Genomic DNA, 15170 nt, shown 5'->3' with positions numbered 1-15170 from the left:
GAGTGAATATTCTCTGAGATTTCCACCACTGGTGTTTTGGGATTGGCCAGTTACACAACTTTCTTGACTTCATAGTATGTATTATAGTATGTTTATATTTTGATAAAGCATTGACTAAACCTTGGAACAACCTTCCATGAAATTTAGAACAGGATAAGGTTGAATCCAGCAGTTACGTTAATAGAATTTAATTTTAGAATCACTGGGGCCAGACTGGTTGATTAGTGATGAATAGATTGCTCTGGAACATTCAGTTAATGTATTCACCCTTGAACTCTTCCTGCAAAATTGCATTCTAAAATGTCATTCGTGTTACTTTTTAAAACCATATTCAGAATCATGTTTCGAACAGCAGCAATAGATAGTATAAAAGTTCAAATACTTTACATAGTGCAAGAATGATTCCTAAGGAGTCTTTATAGCTTAATTTGAAGAGGGCGGAAGGATGTTTCCAGTTGTTTCATGGCTAAAATCCTTTTATGTGATTCTGATTGTCATGGACCAGGTCAACTGGAAACATATATGCAAAGAGGGCAATACAATGGGCTGGGGGGATGGGTGGAATGCATGCTGCAGGCACACCACATAAAACTGACCACTTATGCCTGTCCTGAAATGTGAGGCAGTTCTATGTAACGTGTACAGATCTTTAAAACTAGCAGCATTGCATTTGTAATTAACAGCTGAAATAAGTTTTGGTAATGACAACATCTGTACAGCTGAATAGAAACAGTCTGTTTTAACATCTCATCTCAAATGGTTAATTTTACTGATAGGAGAGTATTATGGTGATCATATCTTCAAAGATTCAGTGTGTTTCATTCACATTCCCCAAAACTTTTGGCCACTTTCCAAAGGTTTCTCCCCCACAGCACCATCTTGGAATTATTTATGTTACTGGGTTGCTGTTTTCTTGATAGCAGGATAGAGAGTTGAGGACAAGAGGATCTTCTTCCTCCTGACCATTTGCTCAGCTATGCACATAATCCGATCTAGTGCTGGGTCACATACTTTTCTCTCTAGCAAATATTGTAAAAAATATATACTTTGTGGCCTTACTGCATTCATTTTCCAAAGTAGCATGTAAGAAAGGTTGCTATTATGCCTGTTGATAATGAAAATTGCACACAGAGGTGAATTGCCCCCCAACTCAACAAGTGTGTTCCCACAGCTAAGAAGTCAAGGATTTGAACTCTGGTCTAAGTCCATTCCTTCAGAGTACATTGTTAGAACAATGTGGCTTAAGTGTACCACTTCTGATTTTAGCTTCTTAATCTTCTACCTGTGATTTAGCAAACTAGGCACACAGGCAATTCAACCTCATTTAATGCAGATATTAGTCTTCTTGCTTCATGATAGTACTTCTGAAACCAGCGTAGAGAAAACTATTCATGAAGTACCGGTATTCCTCCAGTATAGAGGGAGTTGCATGCCAAAGATTAGATGGTAATCTTCCGTATAAATGAGGAAAGACAAATACAGCTGTTTTTATATATATGTTTTTTATCATTATTTTGACTGATAATTTTGTGGATTGTCAAAGTTTGAGACTAAAACCCATTATTTACTGTTTAACAATATTATAATCCTATTTGTTTTGTATGTTTTGATACGTGTCTTTGAGTTAATGGAATGTTACATTTATTTAAGGTACAGTACAGACCTGCATGAAGTTCCCATTTTTTGTGCTGCATAGATTAGCGACGGGCCAATGAATCTGTGTGCTTTTACATTGTTTGACTTCTACAATGATGCTAAACCAGATGTCATCCTTTTTAGGCAATCAAATAAATGTGTGCAAATGATCTTGGGTTTGAAATTTTATGTCGCAATCCTATACATGTCTACTCAGATGGAGGTCCCCATTGATTCTTTTCAGTTACCGGTAGTATATAACTGCAGCCTTAGCATTTTTATGCTATTTGGTAGTCAGTAGATTTTGAGGAGTGCACTTCCTGAAGCTAACTTCCCATTAATTTATGCTAAAAGTAGTTTGTGACATTAAATGCCAAAACTGCATTCAATTTTCAGACCCTTCAGAACACACAACATTGTCAAACAGAACTATTTTTATTTCTCCTAGATGTCCTCTTATAGAAAAAGTTTATGCACTTATTTTTTGTTCTGTGTATTAGTGATTTTTGCAAAATCCACTGAGGCTGGGAATGTTTCCCAAGAACACCTCCTTCTGCATGTGCTACTCCATAGATCTGAACCTATGTGGCCTCCTTTGGAAAAGACGGGGCAGGCAGGCCCCTGCTGTTGGGGTTTCTTTGGGGAAGTGAGAATTCCTTTCAATATCAAGCCAAGACATTGCTTAGCCTTCCTTTGAAAGGGCGGACTGACTTCTTGAGCCCCAGCATTCTGTTGTAGGCATGCCCTGCTGAGCACATTGATGCTGTAGTTAGCATTTTTCCTCTCCAAATCATTTCTAATGGAAGGAGATAGATGTTTTCATTACAAAGGCTCTTTGCCTAGCCCGTGAAAGAGATTTTTTTTTTTTACTTACATGTCATGGTAATGTGTTAAGCCATATAGGCTTAGTAATTAAAGTACTTTTTTGTAGCTTCCTTTAAGTTAGCTTTAACAAAGCATGCTAGTGAAAGAAAGAGAAAGAAAGAAAGAAAGATGGTGTGTGTAACCCTTCTTTGCCACCAAATTTGTAGTTGATGGTGGTGGTGGGGGAGATGTATGACTCGAAAGCAAGGTGATGTGAAGGAACCCCCCCCCCCCGCATGTTGGGAACAATTAAAATGCAGTCGTTAAGAGCTTGCTGAGCATAAATGTTGGGAAAGAGGGGAGCAGGTTTGGAAAGCAATAGTTTAAAGTCTCACTGTCCCAGGCAAGTTAAATTCTGTATATTCATCAGAGAGGGGTATACAAAGCATGGCCATGAAAGCATCCACTTCATATTGTGTCCTGTGGAGGATTTTGAAGATCCTTTGAGAATAATGGCAAGGGAAATCACTTAAGATTACTCATCTTTCTTTGTGGAGTACAACCTGGTGTGGTAGGAATGGGAGGGGGAAACTGTTGATTATTTGCTAGGGGGAGGGGACAGAGAGGGAGACATGCATGCATGAATGAATGAATGCTGAAGCAGAAATCTCCATCTTGCTTCCATGCAAACATGAACAAAGATTGGCTCTACCCCCCCCCCCCCGTGCGCCCTCTATGTTGTAACTGGCTGTTGCAGACACCCGCATTATGTTTCAGAAGGAAGCTTTCAGGTTCAAGGACTGTTAATGGTTTCTAATCGGTAGGACGTTCCTTGCAACTCTGAGCTTGCTGTTAAAGAAGAAACAAAAGAGGGGAGGGGTGGAAGCAGGAGGCAAAAAGTTTGTAAGGGTTGCAAGGACTGTTGGGGAAGCTCTGGAAATTAGTTTCTTGCATCGTACCCTTGCTTTCTATGGGATCCAAACTGCAGGAACACAGCAGGCTTTTCTGAAATGGTGGTGTTTATCAATACAAAGCTCAAATCGTTAATCAATTTTTTCAAGAAAAAGAGTAAGTAAATGTGGCTTTTAATTCTGTTTAGATCTTTTGCAGAAAAGCTAAATCATGTTGCACTAATTTTAAGTAATGTGCTTTAATTTATTGAATTTTTACTTTGCCATACTTTGGAGGGTGTAGAAGCAGTTTCTTTAAAGGGAACTGCTGAGCACCTGCCCTTTTTGTTGTTGTAAACTTTTGAATCCCGAGTCTGCTAATTTTCTTTGGTCTTCCTGAGAAAAGTAGGGGCCCCTTTCATGCAATAAAATCATTGCAGAGCTTAAAGCTTTTGTTTAGGTAACTTGATGCAGGTAGTAGATTTGTGGGCTGTAATGTTTATCCTGCTAAAATCTTGTTGAGCCCTCAGCTCCACCAACTATTGTGGACATTCAGAGCAAGCTACAGGCAGAAATCTCTGTCTGGATCCTTTGCTTTATTGCACTGGTGCAAACTTGTAACAAAACATTTTTTCTACAAACACCCAGAATGATTATTGGAACAGTTTTGAATAGCAAACTGATCTTTCTTTAAGTTGCTAAGAGTGTGCATGCATATTTTCTGTAACAATGATATTCTTCCTCTTGCTCAAAACAAAATTTGGGGTTAAGAGCCTAGAGTCCTAGGTACTTAATTGGTGTGTGTGTGTGTGTGTGTGTGTGTGTGTGTCAATATAATTCTGCATGTAGCACCTGTCACCTTCCCTGTAAGTTGTTTTATCCCTGGCAGTAGTTTAATACAGCTTTAATTTTTCTGGAAGGCTGAGAACGATTGCATTTTCTGTTCATTATCTTTAGACTTTGACCTCTGATTAGGAAGGACAGCAAAGACAGTCCTGTATCATGTCAGCATTATCTACCTTGCCGCATGAAATGTTCTTGATCATTTTCAGTGTAATGAATGTAGGTGCCCATAAGAGTTCCTCAAGCGCATCCTGCGGAGGATGTGCTTGATGAGCTCCAAGGGCAACAATGTCATGTTCATGCTCTTATGAAAGTGCTGGCCTGGAACCTCAGTTATAAAGGGAGGAACCTGCACTTAGATATAGCATGTATATAGCAGGCATAAATAATAGATAAGAACTGGTACATACAGTTGGCTTACTGTGGCAAAATGCAATGTTGTTGGTTGTTTGCATTATAAAATGTTTTTGTATTTGCCTGTATACCTACTTCTTTAGCATACAGAACTCATAATGTGTAGGAGCATGTTCTGTGACCATTGTGTGCAATAGCAGGAGACATTGGCTCAGTCTTTCAAGTGCCTCTCATCTTGAGTCATCCTATATGTGGTTAAGTCCCCCTTACCTGAAATCTAAATGTTGAGGGCATTGCTGGTTTTTTTGAGCAGTTTGGACTTTGCAGAGGTAGTTCTGTTTTAACAAGGCAAATAATAAAGTTGAAAAATCTCTTAATTCAGGGCAATAAAGGGATATGGTCTCAGTAATGAGCAACTAAGAGGCAATGAGAAATCAGGCAGGGCAGTGAGGTAGTGACTGGTCTTGGGTAAGTTCACATAAACTTAACAAGTGCTTGGGGTGGGGGCGTGGAAGCACACATGTAAGCTTTTTGCTTGGGAGAGCTAAGAGCAAAGAGAACATCATGTGGGCTGAAGGCCAAATACTGCCTGGGGGATAATACAGATCTCCCCTCCTAGACACACTTATCACTTTTCTTTATGGCCACCACAGAAAAAGGAAAAAATTCTACTAAAAATTGACCATGGTGCTGTAAGCATAAGTGTGCTTTAAATTGGCACAAGTATTTCCAGGTATTTCTGTTAGGTGGTATGGGACAATATGAGGGTAGAAAGGAAGAACTTCCACCAGAAACCAAAATGTCATCTGAAGGAAGCAAAAATACCACTGTTCTGTTTTTGCAGTTTGCTATATAAATATACAGTGGTACCTCAGGTTGCGGACACGATCCGTTCCGGGGTGCCGTTTGCACCCCGAAAACTCTACAACCCAAGCGGCGATAGCGCGTTTCTGCGCATGCGCAGACTGCACGGAGCGCTTCTGCGCATGTGCGCGTGGGAAAACCCAGAAGTAAATACTTCCGGGGTTGCCGTGTTCATAACCCGCACCGTTCACAACCCACAGCAAACGCAACACAAGGTACTACTGTAATCATGCAACATTAGGAATGCAACCCAGGTTACTTACTGCATTTAGATTTAGAAATTGCGGGTGGTATTACAACTAAGTGGGAGACTTATTTAAATTAATTGACTGGGATATTTTGAGTACCACACTGCACCCCTCTCCTTAAATTACAGTATTAGCAGCATCCTTTTCATTTCTCTTCTAAGTCTTTCCTCATACCTTTATCATACAGTTACCCACTATACACCTTTTTTGTATAAGCAGGCCACAAGTAACAACCCATTATACAGATAAGAAACAAAACCTATCTGGGGTGATGTTTTGCATTTAGCCACCTGAGGTGAAATGGGAAAGTGCAACCCTACCCTGCTTCCACTAAAGCATCCCTTACTTGGGTCATGTGGCACTGCACAGCAAGATATTATGAGGTGTGGGCAAGATCGCGCCAGAAGCTGCCACTGGCGGTTCTCCACTGGTGGGCAGGGGAGCCACGCGCCTCCTTCTCGGAGCCTGGTACCTTTTAACTTGCTTTGGGAAGGCAGTGCGATGAGTGGAAATGAGCATCAAATTTTGGCCTGCCCCACCCCCATGATACAAGGCAGTGTATGGTCCATGGGTTCCCTGTTGAAGTACTCTTGTGGCCTACTTGGTATGAAAAATTGGGCTGCCCTGAACTAGGTGTCATCACTATGCTGTTGCCATCCAAATTGGATTACTGTTAACAAAGTCTTTTTTTAAAATTATGTTTATTGAAAATTTTTAACACATAAAAAAATACACACATACACATTTAGAACCAACAAAAACAAACATATCTTATACCTAATATTTGTTCCTCACATTGTAATAGACTTCCTCCTATCTCCTCTTCCCACGTTCCTTGCCTATCATCTTTAGTAATTTCTAAACATCTTATCAAATCATATTTACTATAAAACTTACCTAAATATTCAATCTTGCGACTGGTATGAGTTTGGCCAAACTGCGGGAGGCAGTAGAGGATAGGGGTGCTTGGCGTGCTCTGGTCCATGGGGTTACGAAGAGTCGGACACGACTGAACGACTGAACAACAACAAATATTAAATCTTAACTATTTTTCTTAACTTATACTCATCCGTCTTAAACACTTAACCTTACTCTACGTCTACAGTCTAGCTTTCCTTCCTCGTTATATCTAATTCTCAATCATACAATAATTTTTTAAATACAATTTAAATTTCTTCCAATCTTCTTCCACTGCGTCGTCCCTCTGGCCACAAAGTTTCCCGGTCATCTCAGCAAGCTCCATCATTTTCATCTGCCATTCTTCAATCGTTGGTAATTCTTCTGTCTTCCAGTTTTTAGCTATTAAAATTCTATCTGCTGTTGTGGCTACTGTTAACAAAGTCTAAATGGGCTTTGAAAATTATTCAGAAACTTCAATTGGGTGAAAAAAGCAAAGCCAATACTGATTTATTACTTTACAGATCATTTCATTCCACTTCTCTTCCATCTGCACTGGCTTCTAGTTTGTTTCTGGGTACAGTTCAGAGTTCTGGTTCTCATCTAAATGGATTGGGACCAGGATATCTGAAGGACCACTGTCTCCCATGTGACCCTCCCTCCCATGCATTCAGCATTGGAAGTCCTACTATGTGTCATGCTGAGATCTTTGTATTTTGCTGAGCTTTCAGTATGGTCCAATGTCTTTTATCCAGTGATACAAGCTTTCAGAGAAAATTAGAAATGGAATTGTTTCTGGAAAACTTTAACGTGCAAATTAGAGTAGGTTGCACCATCATTTTTTCCTGATGCTTCAGAGAGTGATCTTAATTTTCATGTTTATTTTTCTTGTATATGAGAAACAAAGCTAAAAACTTGGAAACTGCCTAATAATGAATCTGCAGTTGACACCCATTCATTGTTACTAATGAACTTATGTAATGTAAAATTTTCTGCAGAAAAATAAAGCGCTAAAGTTTCTGCCCATAGCTGAACAAGGAATCAAAGCGCTAAAGTTTCTGCCCATAGCTGAACGAGGAATCAAAGCCTGTTGATGAGCAGCATTGTTTGCTGTGGTGCTTTGAAGTCACTTATTCTCCCCCCCCAACAACGGACAACCTTTAACAGGTGGGGTAGGAGAGCTCACCTGTCAATCACCTCTCATCATTATGACATTAGATGATTGACAGTTGTGTTATCCTACCCATCTGCTAAACATAGGCCATGGGGAGGGGGCTGATATCTGATTCGACAGAGCAAAATTTGCCCCCACTCCTGTTGTAGAACATAACTTCAGGTTAATAGCAGCATTCCTTTAATTTGACTCTCTCTTATTTACAGCTGTCTCCAATCTAGATGAAGAGAGCAGATGGACAGTCCATTACACTGCACCCTGGCATCAACAAGAGAATGTGTTTCTACCCACCTCAAGGCCACCCTGTGTAGAGGATCTGCACCGCCAAGCCAAGCTGAACCTGAAGTCGGTACTAAGAGGTAGGAAGTTGACAATAATAATACACCGTATCATTACAGATTTTTTTCCATAACAGTAAAACTATGTGTCTGCTTGCGTCTGCCTGCTTTCGCATCCCTGTGACCTCTTGTATTTTTATCAAGGAACTAAACAAGTCAAAGAGGGAAGAAAATATCACACCAGTGTTTTCAGATGATTATACTCTTCCTTCTGTAAAAAAAGTGGTCTCCATAAAACTTATTTATGCAACATGCAGCTCTAGTTGGTTTCAGCCAGACACAATAATATCATCACAAGTTCCAACTGTAGCTGAAGACGAGGCTAGAAAAGAAAATCTGAAGAGCCATATTAGAAATGAGATTGAACCCATCCTGCTGATTACAAGTTTCAGGGCAATCTCTGATATATGGAACATGTGGAATCAAACAAAGCAGTTTAAACATTTGACATTGGAATATTCTGATTTTAGAGTTCAGGTCTAGAGTGCTGAACAAATATATTAAGTCAGTAAATATATATTTTTCAGAGTGCATACTGCTTCTTCTGTCCTTCTCAAGAGTGAAATATATTAGTAAAAATAACTCAAGATAGGTTAATCCAAAAATTGGCAGAGAAGATAGCCACACCATAATAAAGCAGCAGTGTAACAATATATATATGTTTGTAACTATATTTAACTTTCCATCAGTAACAATTGCATTAGCTTAGGAACTAGTTCCTGTATTTGTTTTTAATTGTAATAATGCATTTGATACATATATAAAAGAACCAGTGCCTATATTTTAAGGTACACAGTACATACTTGGCAACTTGATATGTGAAAATATTGTGTGAGGTAAAAGGAAACAAAAGATTGTTGAGCTCTTATGAAAGCTACTGTGATTCAAAACTGAGAATTCAGCAGGAAAAAGCCAGGCAGTTACAACTGTAATCCAGGGAAATTTACAATGCAATCTTATGCATGTTTACTTGGAAGCAAATCCCACTGTATTCAGTGGAGCTGACTCTGCGTAAGTAGTTCCAGTTACAGGTGGGTAGCCGTGTTGGTCTGCCATAGTCGAAACAAAATAGGAAATTCTTTCCAGTAGCACCTTAGAGACCAACTGAGTTTGTTTCCAACTGACTTCTGTTTCAGTGTATCTGAAGAAGTGTGCATGCACACGAAAGCTCATACCAAGAACAAACTCAGTTGGTCTCTAAGGTGCTACTGGAAAGAATTTCCTATTTTGTTTCTGCGTAAGTATACAATGGATTGTAGCCTCCATTTTGTTCAAACTTTACACAAAGTTTACTTTTTACCACACACAATTAGCTATTATTTTTCTAAGTTTGCCAATCAGTAGCTAAGAAGATAAAATAACATGTTAGCAGAATTAGTGTTGTGGGAAATGAGGCTTGGTGTGGAAAAATATATACTTGTCTAGGTGTGTATCTAGGCAGCATAAGACTCAGTGGATTGTAGCCTGTGAACAAAAACATACACAAACATTACAGTAAATTTAATTCTCTCTTGTTACTGTTACTCTTGTTCTCATTTGTTCTCATAAAACACTGTAGGAAGGTGTAGAGGCACAGGCTGTAAAGGAAATGTTTAATAGTAAGAGAGATGTTCAGTCTGCTTCAATAATTGAAGTAGAGCCACTCCCTGGCAGATTGTTTTGGCATAGATCTATATTATCTGTAATATAAATCTCTTTGTACTGGTCGCTGTCCTTTCCCAAAAGCGACGCCAAGGAGCACTACAAGCTAGCTAAGGCTTAGTTTGCCATTCTATTTTATTGTATTTTATTGTTACTGTGGGGTTTTAGCAGCTGTTGTTCCCACTTGCACAAACTGTTTTCTATGTGTTTTTTATTTGTATGGGCCTATGGCCGTAAATAAAATTCTATTCTATTCTATTTGTACTGACATGATTTAGAAAAACGTGCTGTCAGAATCGGAGGATAAGAGTTTCAACACAGTCTGAAGAGTCCCACAGCTTCAGGAGATGTAAATTGGTTGGAAGTACATTGAGAACATATCACTGAGGCCACAGAGCACCAAGGTTATGGAAAGAAACTAATGATGAAAATATTAGAACTCATAGTTCATTCTCCATAGAATTTTGCTCCAGTTATATCTAGCTACACCAAAGCAAGTCATGAGTGTTGGGCTGTGCAGTCCCTGGACTTTAATCTAGAGTGAACCAATTCAGCTTGCATGCCACATACTCAGGAACAAAAAAATGCTAAAAGTATGATTGCATTTAACCTGATTTGGGTTTTTTTCTTTTAAATCAGACATTTTTGGGTGACATGGAGGTATGTTCAATAGGGCCACATATTGGGGGAGAGGTTGCCAATGACAGCTTCCCTTTCAGGCAAGATGGCTAATCAATATCCATAGAAACAATGTAAAATACAAGATAATAGCTAGCTTTTATGCTTGCTCCTGCTTGCATAAGGTTTTAATTTTAACCTTGCTGCATTTTCCTATTTAATAAAAATGCACCCAAGAGGTCGGTTTCAGACCTATATATGTAAAATTTGCAGGCTCTTTTGTTTTCAGTAAATATTGATTCTCCATCATCAGTGCATTCATATATACCATTGATTTTGTTGCTGCAGGTCCCCAGTATCTGTGATGATTCATTAGTTATCCCAGCTTATTGGTGCATTGGTTTTGCAGACTAAGGTTGGAGATGTGTTTCTATACTGTCCTGGTTCCAGACATAGCTTAGGAAGCAATGCTTTAAGTGTTTGAATTAAATCCCAGAAGACATCTGGTTAGCATGTAAAATAAACAAATTAAAAGATAAATCAGCAGACCTTCCTACATGTTTCCCTAATCTTATACAGAGAATAACATGTTATTGTTCAGGCTTTTGTTTTTCCTATGATTAATTGGATCGATATGCTGATGAGAAATATGGGTCATCCCTCGCTGGTGGTTAATTTCTGCTGAGAAGATTACTTGTTTTATGTATTAATCATATGTTCAATAAATGGCCTGTTAAGCAAAAGGGAACCATTTAATATGAGTAACAGTTTTAACCCTGGATTTATATTGATGCTGAGATGTGAAATTTATATCAATTCAGAATAATGAAATAAAAGATAGGCAAGAGACAGCATGGTTAAGCTAGGCTGCCTGTTTCCAAGGGAGAAAATAAAATCAAGACTGTTTGCTAGCACTGGTAGCTATATCCATTTATTCTTTACGGTTTTTAACTATTTGAAGCCATTCACAGTTCATATGCACTTTGCTTTGGAAAATGTCTGTCTTTCAAATGCTCTTCTGAAGAATTGTGAGGAGTCCTATGCAAAGAAAATCTTAAAAGAATATATTTTATACATAATAGTTGCTGGTTCTATGCTGAGAAATTGAATCTATTGAAATATAGTTGTGCATTTAGTCCAAAAGCATTCTGCTGGCTGTGAAACTATGTAAGAAAGAAAGTTAACTAGATTCAATAGTTGTGACCTGCACAGTGTTAGAAACTGAGATTTGAAAGCTAGGAGCAAAATGGCACCTTAAACCGAGGTTATGGGCGTAATAATGGAATGTGTAGGCACGTTTTTTATAACAAGAAAGCTGAAGCTAAAATATTCTGCTCATTTTTCACATGGTCCAGTCCTGCCCCTGCCCACCTCCCTAATATTCTTCTCCAGTCTTCAGAGAGTAGCTGGAAATTGGGAGGCAGAAAAAGGTCCTGCTTTCCTTCCACTCTGCAGTTTAAATCTGAAATCTTAGATGCAATACTGCGCCCAGAACTCAGAAACTGCTTGCACTAATGAAATTCCCTGTCACAAAATGTGCCTAGAACAATGGGAGTTTCGAACCCTGGACCGGCACCAAGACACAGAAGATTAGTGCACTTCTAAATCAGTATTTTTTAAAAGGTAGATTTTTGCTTTTTAAAACAGGTAGATTCAGCATTGACAGGCAGTGAGCTACGCTGAGAAGTAAGAGGGTGTTCCCCTCCCCCCCCAAAAAACAAAGCGTACTCAGTGGGAACTCAAGGTAGCAGTAAGATCAGCTTTTTGTTTTTTTTTGTTTTTGTTTTGTTTTGTTTTGTTTTTCAAATGTGTGGCTGATGTTTGACTCTTGCATCTCATTGACCAGCACTGGTTATGGCTTCTGTGTGGGCTTTATATTTATATTATAATATTTATAAGCTGCCTGGGAACAATTAATCCAAGGTGATTAACATAATGTAAATTCAATACAAGATCCACATTGCAACCTATGCAAGCACAGTGCAGAGTTAGAAAGCTGGCAACAGACACCAATATTTTTTAAAAAACATTGTCCAGCTAGAGATATGACATAATTTCGTAGCACAACAGTTAAAAGTATTCTTAACCTTCCTGGTATTATACATGGATTGCTTGAGGCAGGTGTGTCTTCAAGGCCTTTTGAAAGGAGTGGAGCGTGGTAACCTTTTGTTAATGAGTTCTAGAGCCATGGGGCTACCATAGAAAAGGCCTCCTGTGTCATTCCTGGCAAACGCACTGCCCTAAGTTGGCCTTTGTTGCTAAAATTAACTTGTGAACCAGATAATATGGATACAGATGGCCCTTCCAAAATTGTTTAGTTTATAAAATTAGCATTTTGAATTGGACTCAAAAGGGCACTGTCAATTGGTGCAACTGGTATAATAATGGTGTTACATGGTCCAAATGGCATGCCCCTGTCAGGTGCATTTTGAACCAGATGAAGTTTCAAAGCCATCTTCAAAGGCAGCCCCACATAGAGCCACATGGAGGTTTCTTCAGAAAAGACTGCCGTTAATGTACCAGACAAAGCTGAGAAAATGTGTTCTGGCCCTCATGCCGGCGTTCAAGAGAGTGGGACTGGTCTTTAAGATGGAGTGCCACTCCATCTAGGACTAGCTGTAAACTGTTGTGTATAGGAGATAACCTCCCAGTTCATGGTGTCTCCAGGTTTGCTTTGCTGTAACCTCTGCTTGTTCACAGTCTTCTGCTTGTGCATAATTATAGTATGGAAAAATTTCCTAAGTGGAAACGTCTGGGCTCTGTATTCTCTCACCTCACATGATAATAGTTGCTCACAAAAGTACATGCTTGGAGAGAATGGCTGAGTCTCAAGTAAGCAGAGCAGTATTGTACAAACTAGTTATACATGAAAAGAGCTACTGTGGTCTGAAATGATCTTTGAGGAAAACCTCAGTAAGATGTTGGACCCTACTGGTAGAATGGGATGAGCTGCTAGTGTTAGCAGCTGCTACCTCTTACTTCTGTCAGGAGAAATGGCACGGTTTTGTTTAGTCTTGTATGCAGTGCATTTCTAGCTCTTGTCTACTGTTCCTTTTTAAACAAAGAATATTTAGAATGTGTTGGTTTAAATGTGCGCACATTTGTTTTGTTTCAACAACACAGCTGCTGTGTGATTTTTCATCCCTTGTTCAGCGTCGTAGACAAGCTGCTTGAATGCTTAAAATAAATTTAAAAATCCAAAGATTAGAGAAGAGAAGGAACACCTTGGAAATCCAAGTTGAAAGTATAATACATTATCATATTTAAGCACATCCTTTATCTTATTCTCTCACCATTCTCTCAAGGAGAAAATTCAAGGAAAGTGGTTGAAAAGATGCTATTAGCATGACTCAGGGAATCCAGCAGGCTTTCCAGTGGCATGAAGCTGAAACAGGCATTACAAATGATATTTGTTAACAGGCTGTCACTGGGGAGTGCTCAATGTGATTATCTCCATTTGTCTTGGGCTAATTTGGATTTCTATGGGGATGTAATCTTAGTACACTTGTGGATGATAAATCGCGATTGCTTCAGTCATGCCTGCTTATCTCTACATTTTGCAAGCTGAAAGACAGAAAAGAAGGGCCTCTCCATCCTTTGCCTGACCCTTTTGCTGTTAACCGAAATAGATTTTTAAAAAGAAAATACCAACAAAACTATTTATGGGTTTCTGTCTGCGTCATTTCGTAGAATAACATAACTGTAGAGTTGGAAGGGATCTTGAGGGTCATCTGTGCTTCTATGATTGCATCCTGCTATGCAAAGATCTCAACTAAAGCATCCATGACAGATGACCATCCAACCTCTACTTAAAAATATCCAATGAAGGAGAGTCCACCACCTTCCGAGGGATTCTGTTCTGCTGCTAGCTCTTATTGTCAGAAAGCTCTTTCTGATATTTAGTCAGAATTTCTTTTCTTGTAACTTGAATCTGTTGGTTCAGGTCCTACCCTCTGGAACAGGAGAAGACAAACTTGCTCCATCTTCCATGTGACAGCCCTTTAGATAGTTAGATAGAAGATGGCCATCATATCTCCTCTCAATCTCCTCTTTTCCAGGCTAAACATACCCAACTCTCTCAACCTTTCCTCATAAGGTTTGGTTTCTAGACCCTTGATCATCATGTTTTGGATTGTCAATATCCTTCTTAAATAAATTGTTCTGAGCAGGACCAACCTAACAATTCTGTTGCAGATAATTCTAGAGGGGTGTCTTTCTGTGTGATGTGATTTGAAAAAGGAATCTGCCATTGGCTGCCACTTTCTCTTCACGTGAATACATTTGGGGCTAAAAGATGGCCAGTGTGTAAGCTGTAGCTTTCATTGGAATCTATTGAATAATGCTTGACAATTTTGGTCTCAAATGGACAGCACTCTGTGCTAAGCATGGCAGGGGCTCTATGTTTGAACAGAGATGAAGAGTTGTTACATCTGAAAGATTGTGATATTGGTACAAAGAGCTATTTTGGAAGCAGCAGGAACTCTGATAACCAAAAAGGTGAATTTCTTCTTAGCCATATGGCAGAGTCCTTGCTGCATGCTTGGTTGTCACATGTACACCAAAGTCAGTTAGTTTGCAGAACTGCTGTATATAGTTGAGTTATGCCATTTGCATGTAAACTGTTCTGTGGAAAACCAATTTCCTGTTTCCTTTGGGAGTGTAATGATGGAAGAAGAATAAGCATCTCTTAAAACCTACTTGCCTACTCAAGCTTTCCTGAACTCTTGACTCTAATTGTTTTGTTTGTGTGCTCCTCTGTTTTATTTGTAACACTTGTTTCATTTTTATTTAGGGTGGGTTTTTTTGGTAAATTTTATTAAATGTTGTTGCATTTTTATTGTTTTTGTGTAAACCTCTTAGGTGC

At 39.0% G+C, this 15170-nt stretch overlaps 1 protein-coding gene across 9 annotated transcripts in view; it reads left to right on the top strand.

The window, feature by feature from the left end:
- Positions 1-15170, top strand: part of NHSL1 (NHS like 1) — a 140245-nt gene that overhangs the window by 89347 nt on the left and 35728 nt on the right. For 8 of the 9 annotated variants that reach the window (XM_033143880.1, XM_033143878.1, XM_033143883.1 and 5 more), the window contains one exon: positions 7916-8068. In XM_033143880.1, coding sequence (XP_032999771.1) covers positions 7916-8068 — 153 coding nt within the window. Of the gene's footprint in view, positions 1-3196; positions 3508-7915; positions 8069-15170 lie in introns of those variants that run through there. The other variant, XM_033143884.1, reaches the window with a different exon arrangement.

This window comes from Lacerta agilis, chromosome 3, assembly GCF_009819535.1.
Source record: "Lacerta agilis isolate rLacAgi1 chromosome 3, rLacAgi1.pri, whole genome shotgun sequence".
NCBI classification, from domain to species: Eukaryota; Metazoa; Chordata; class Lepidosauria; order Squamata; family Lacertidae; genus Lacerta; species Lacerta agilis.
The sequence above is the reverse complement of the archived record's forward strand: the minus strand, read 5'-3'. Positions and strand labels throughout refer to the sequence as shown.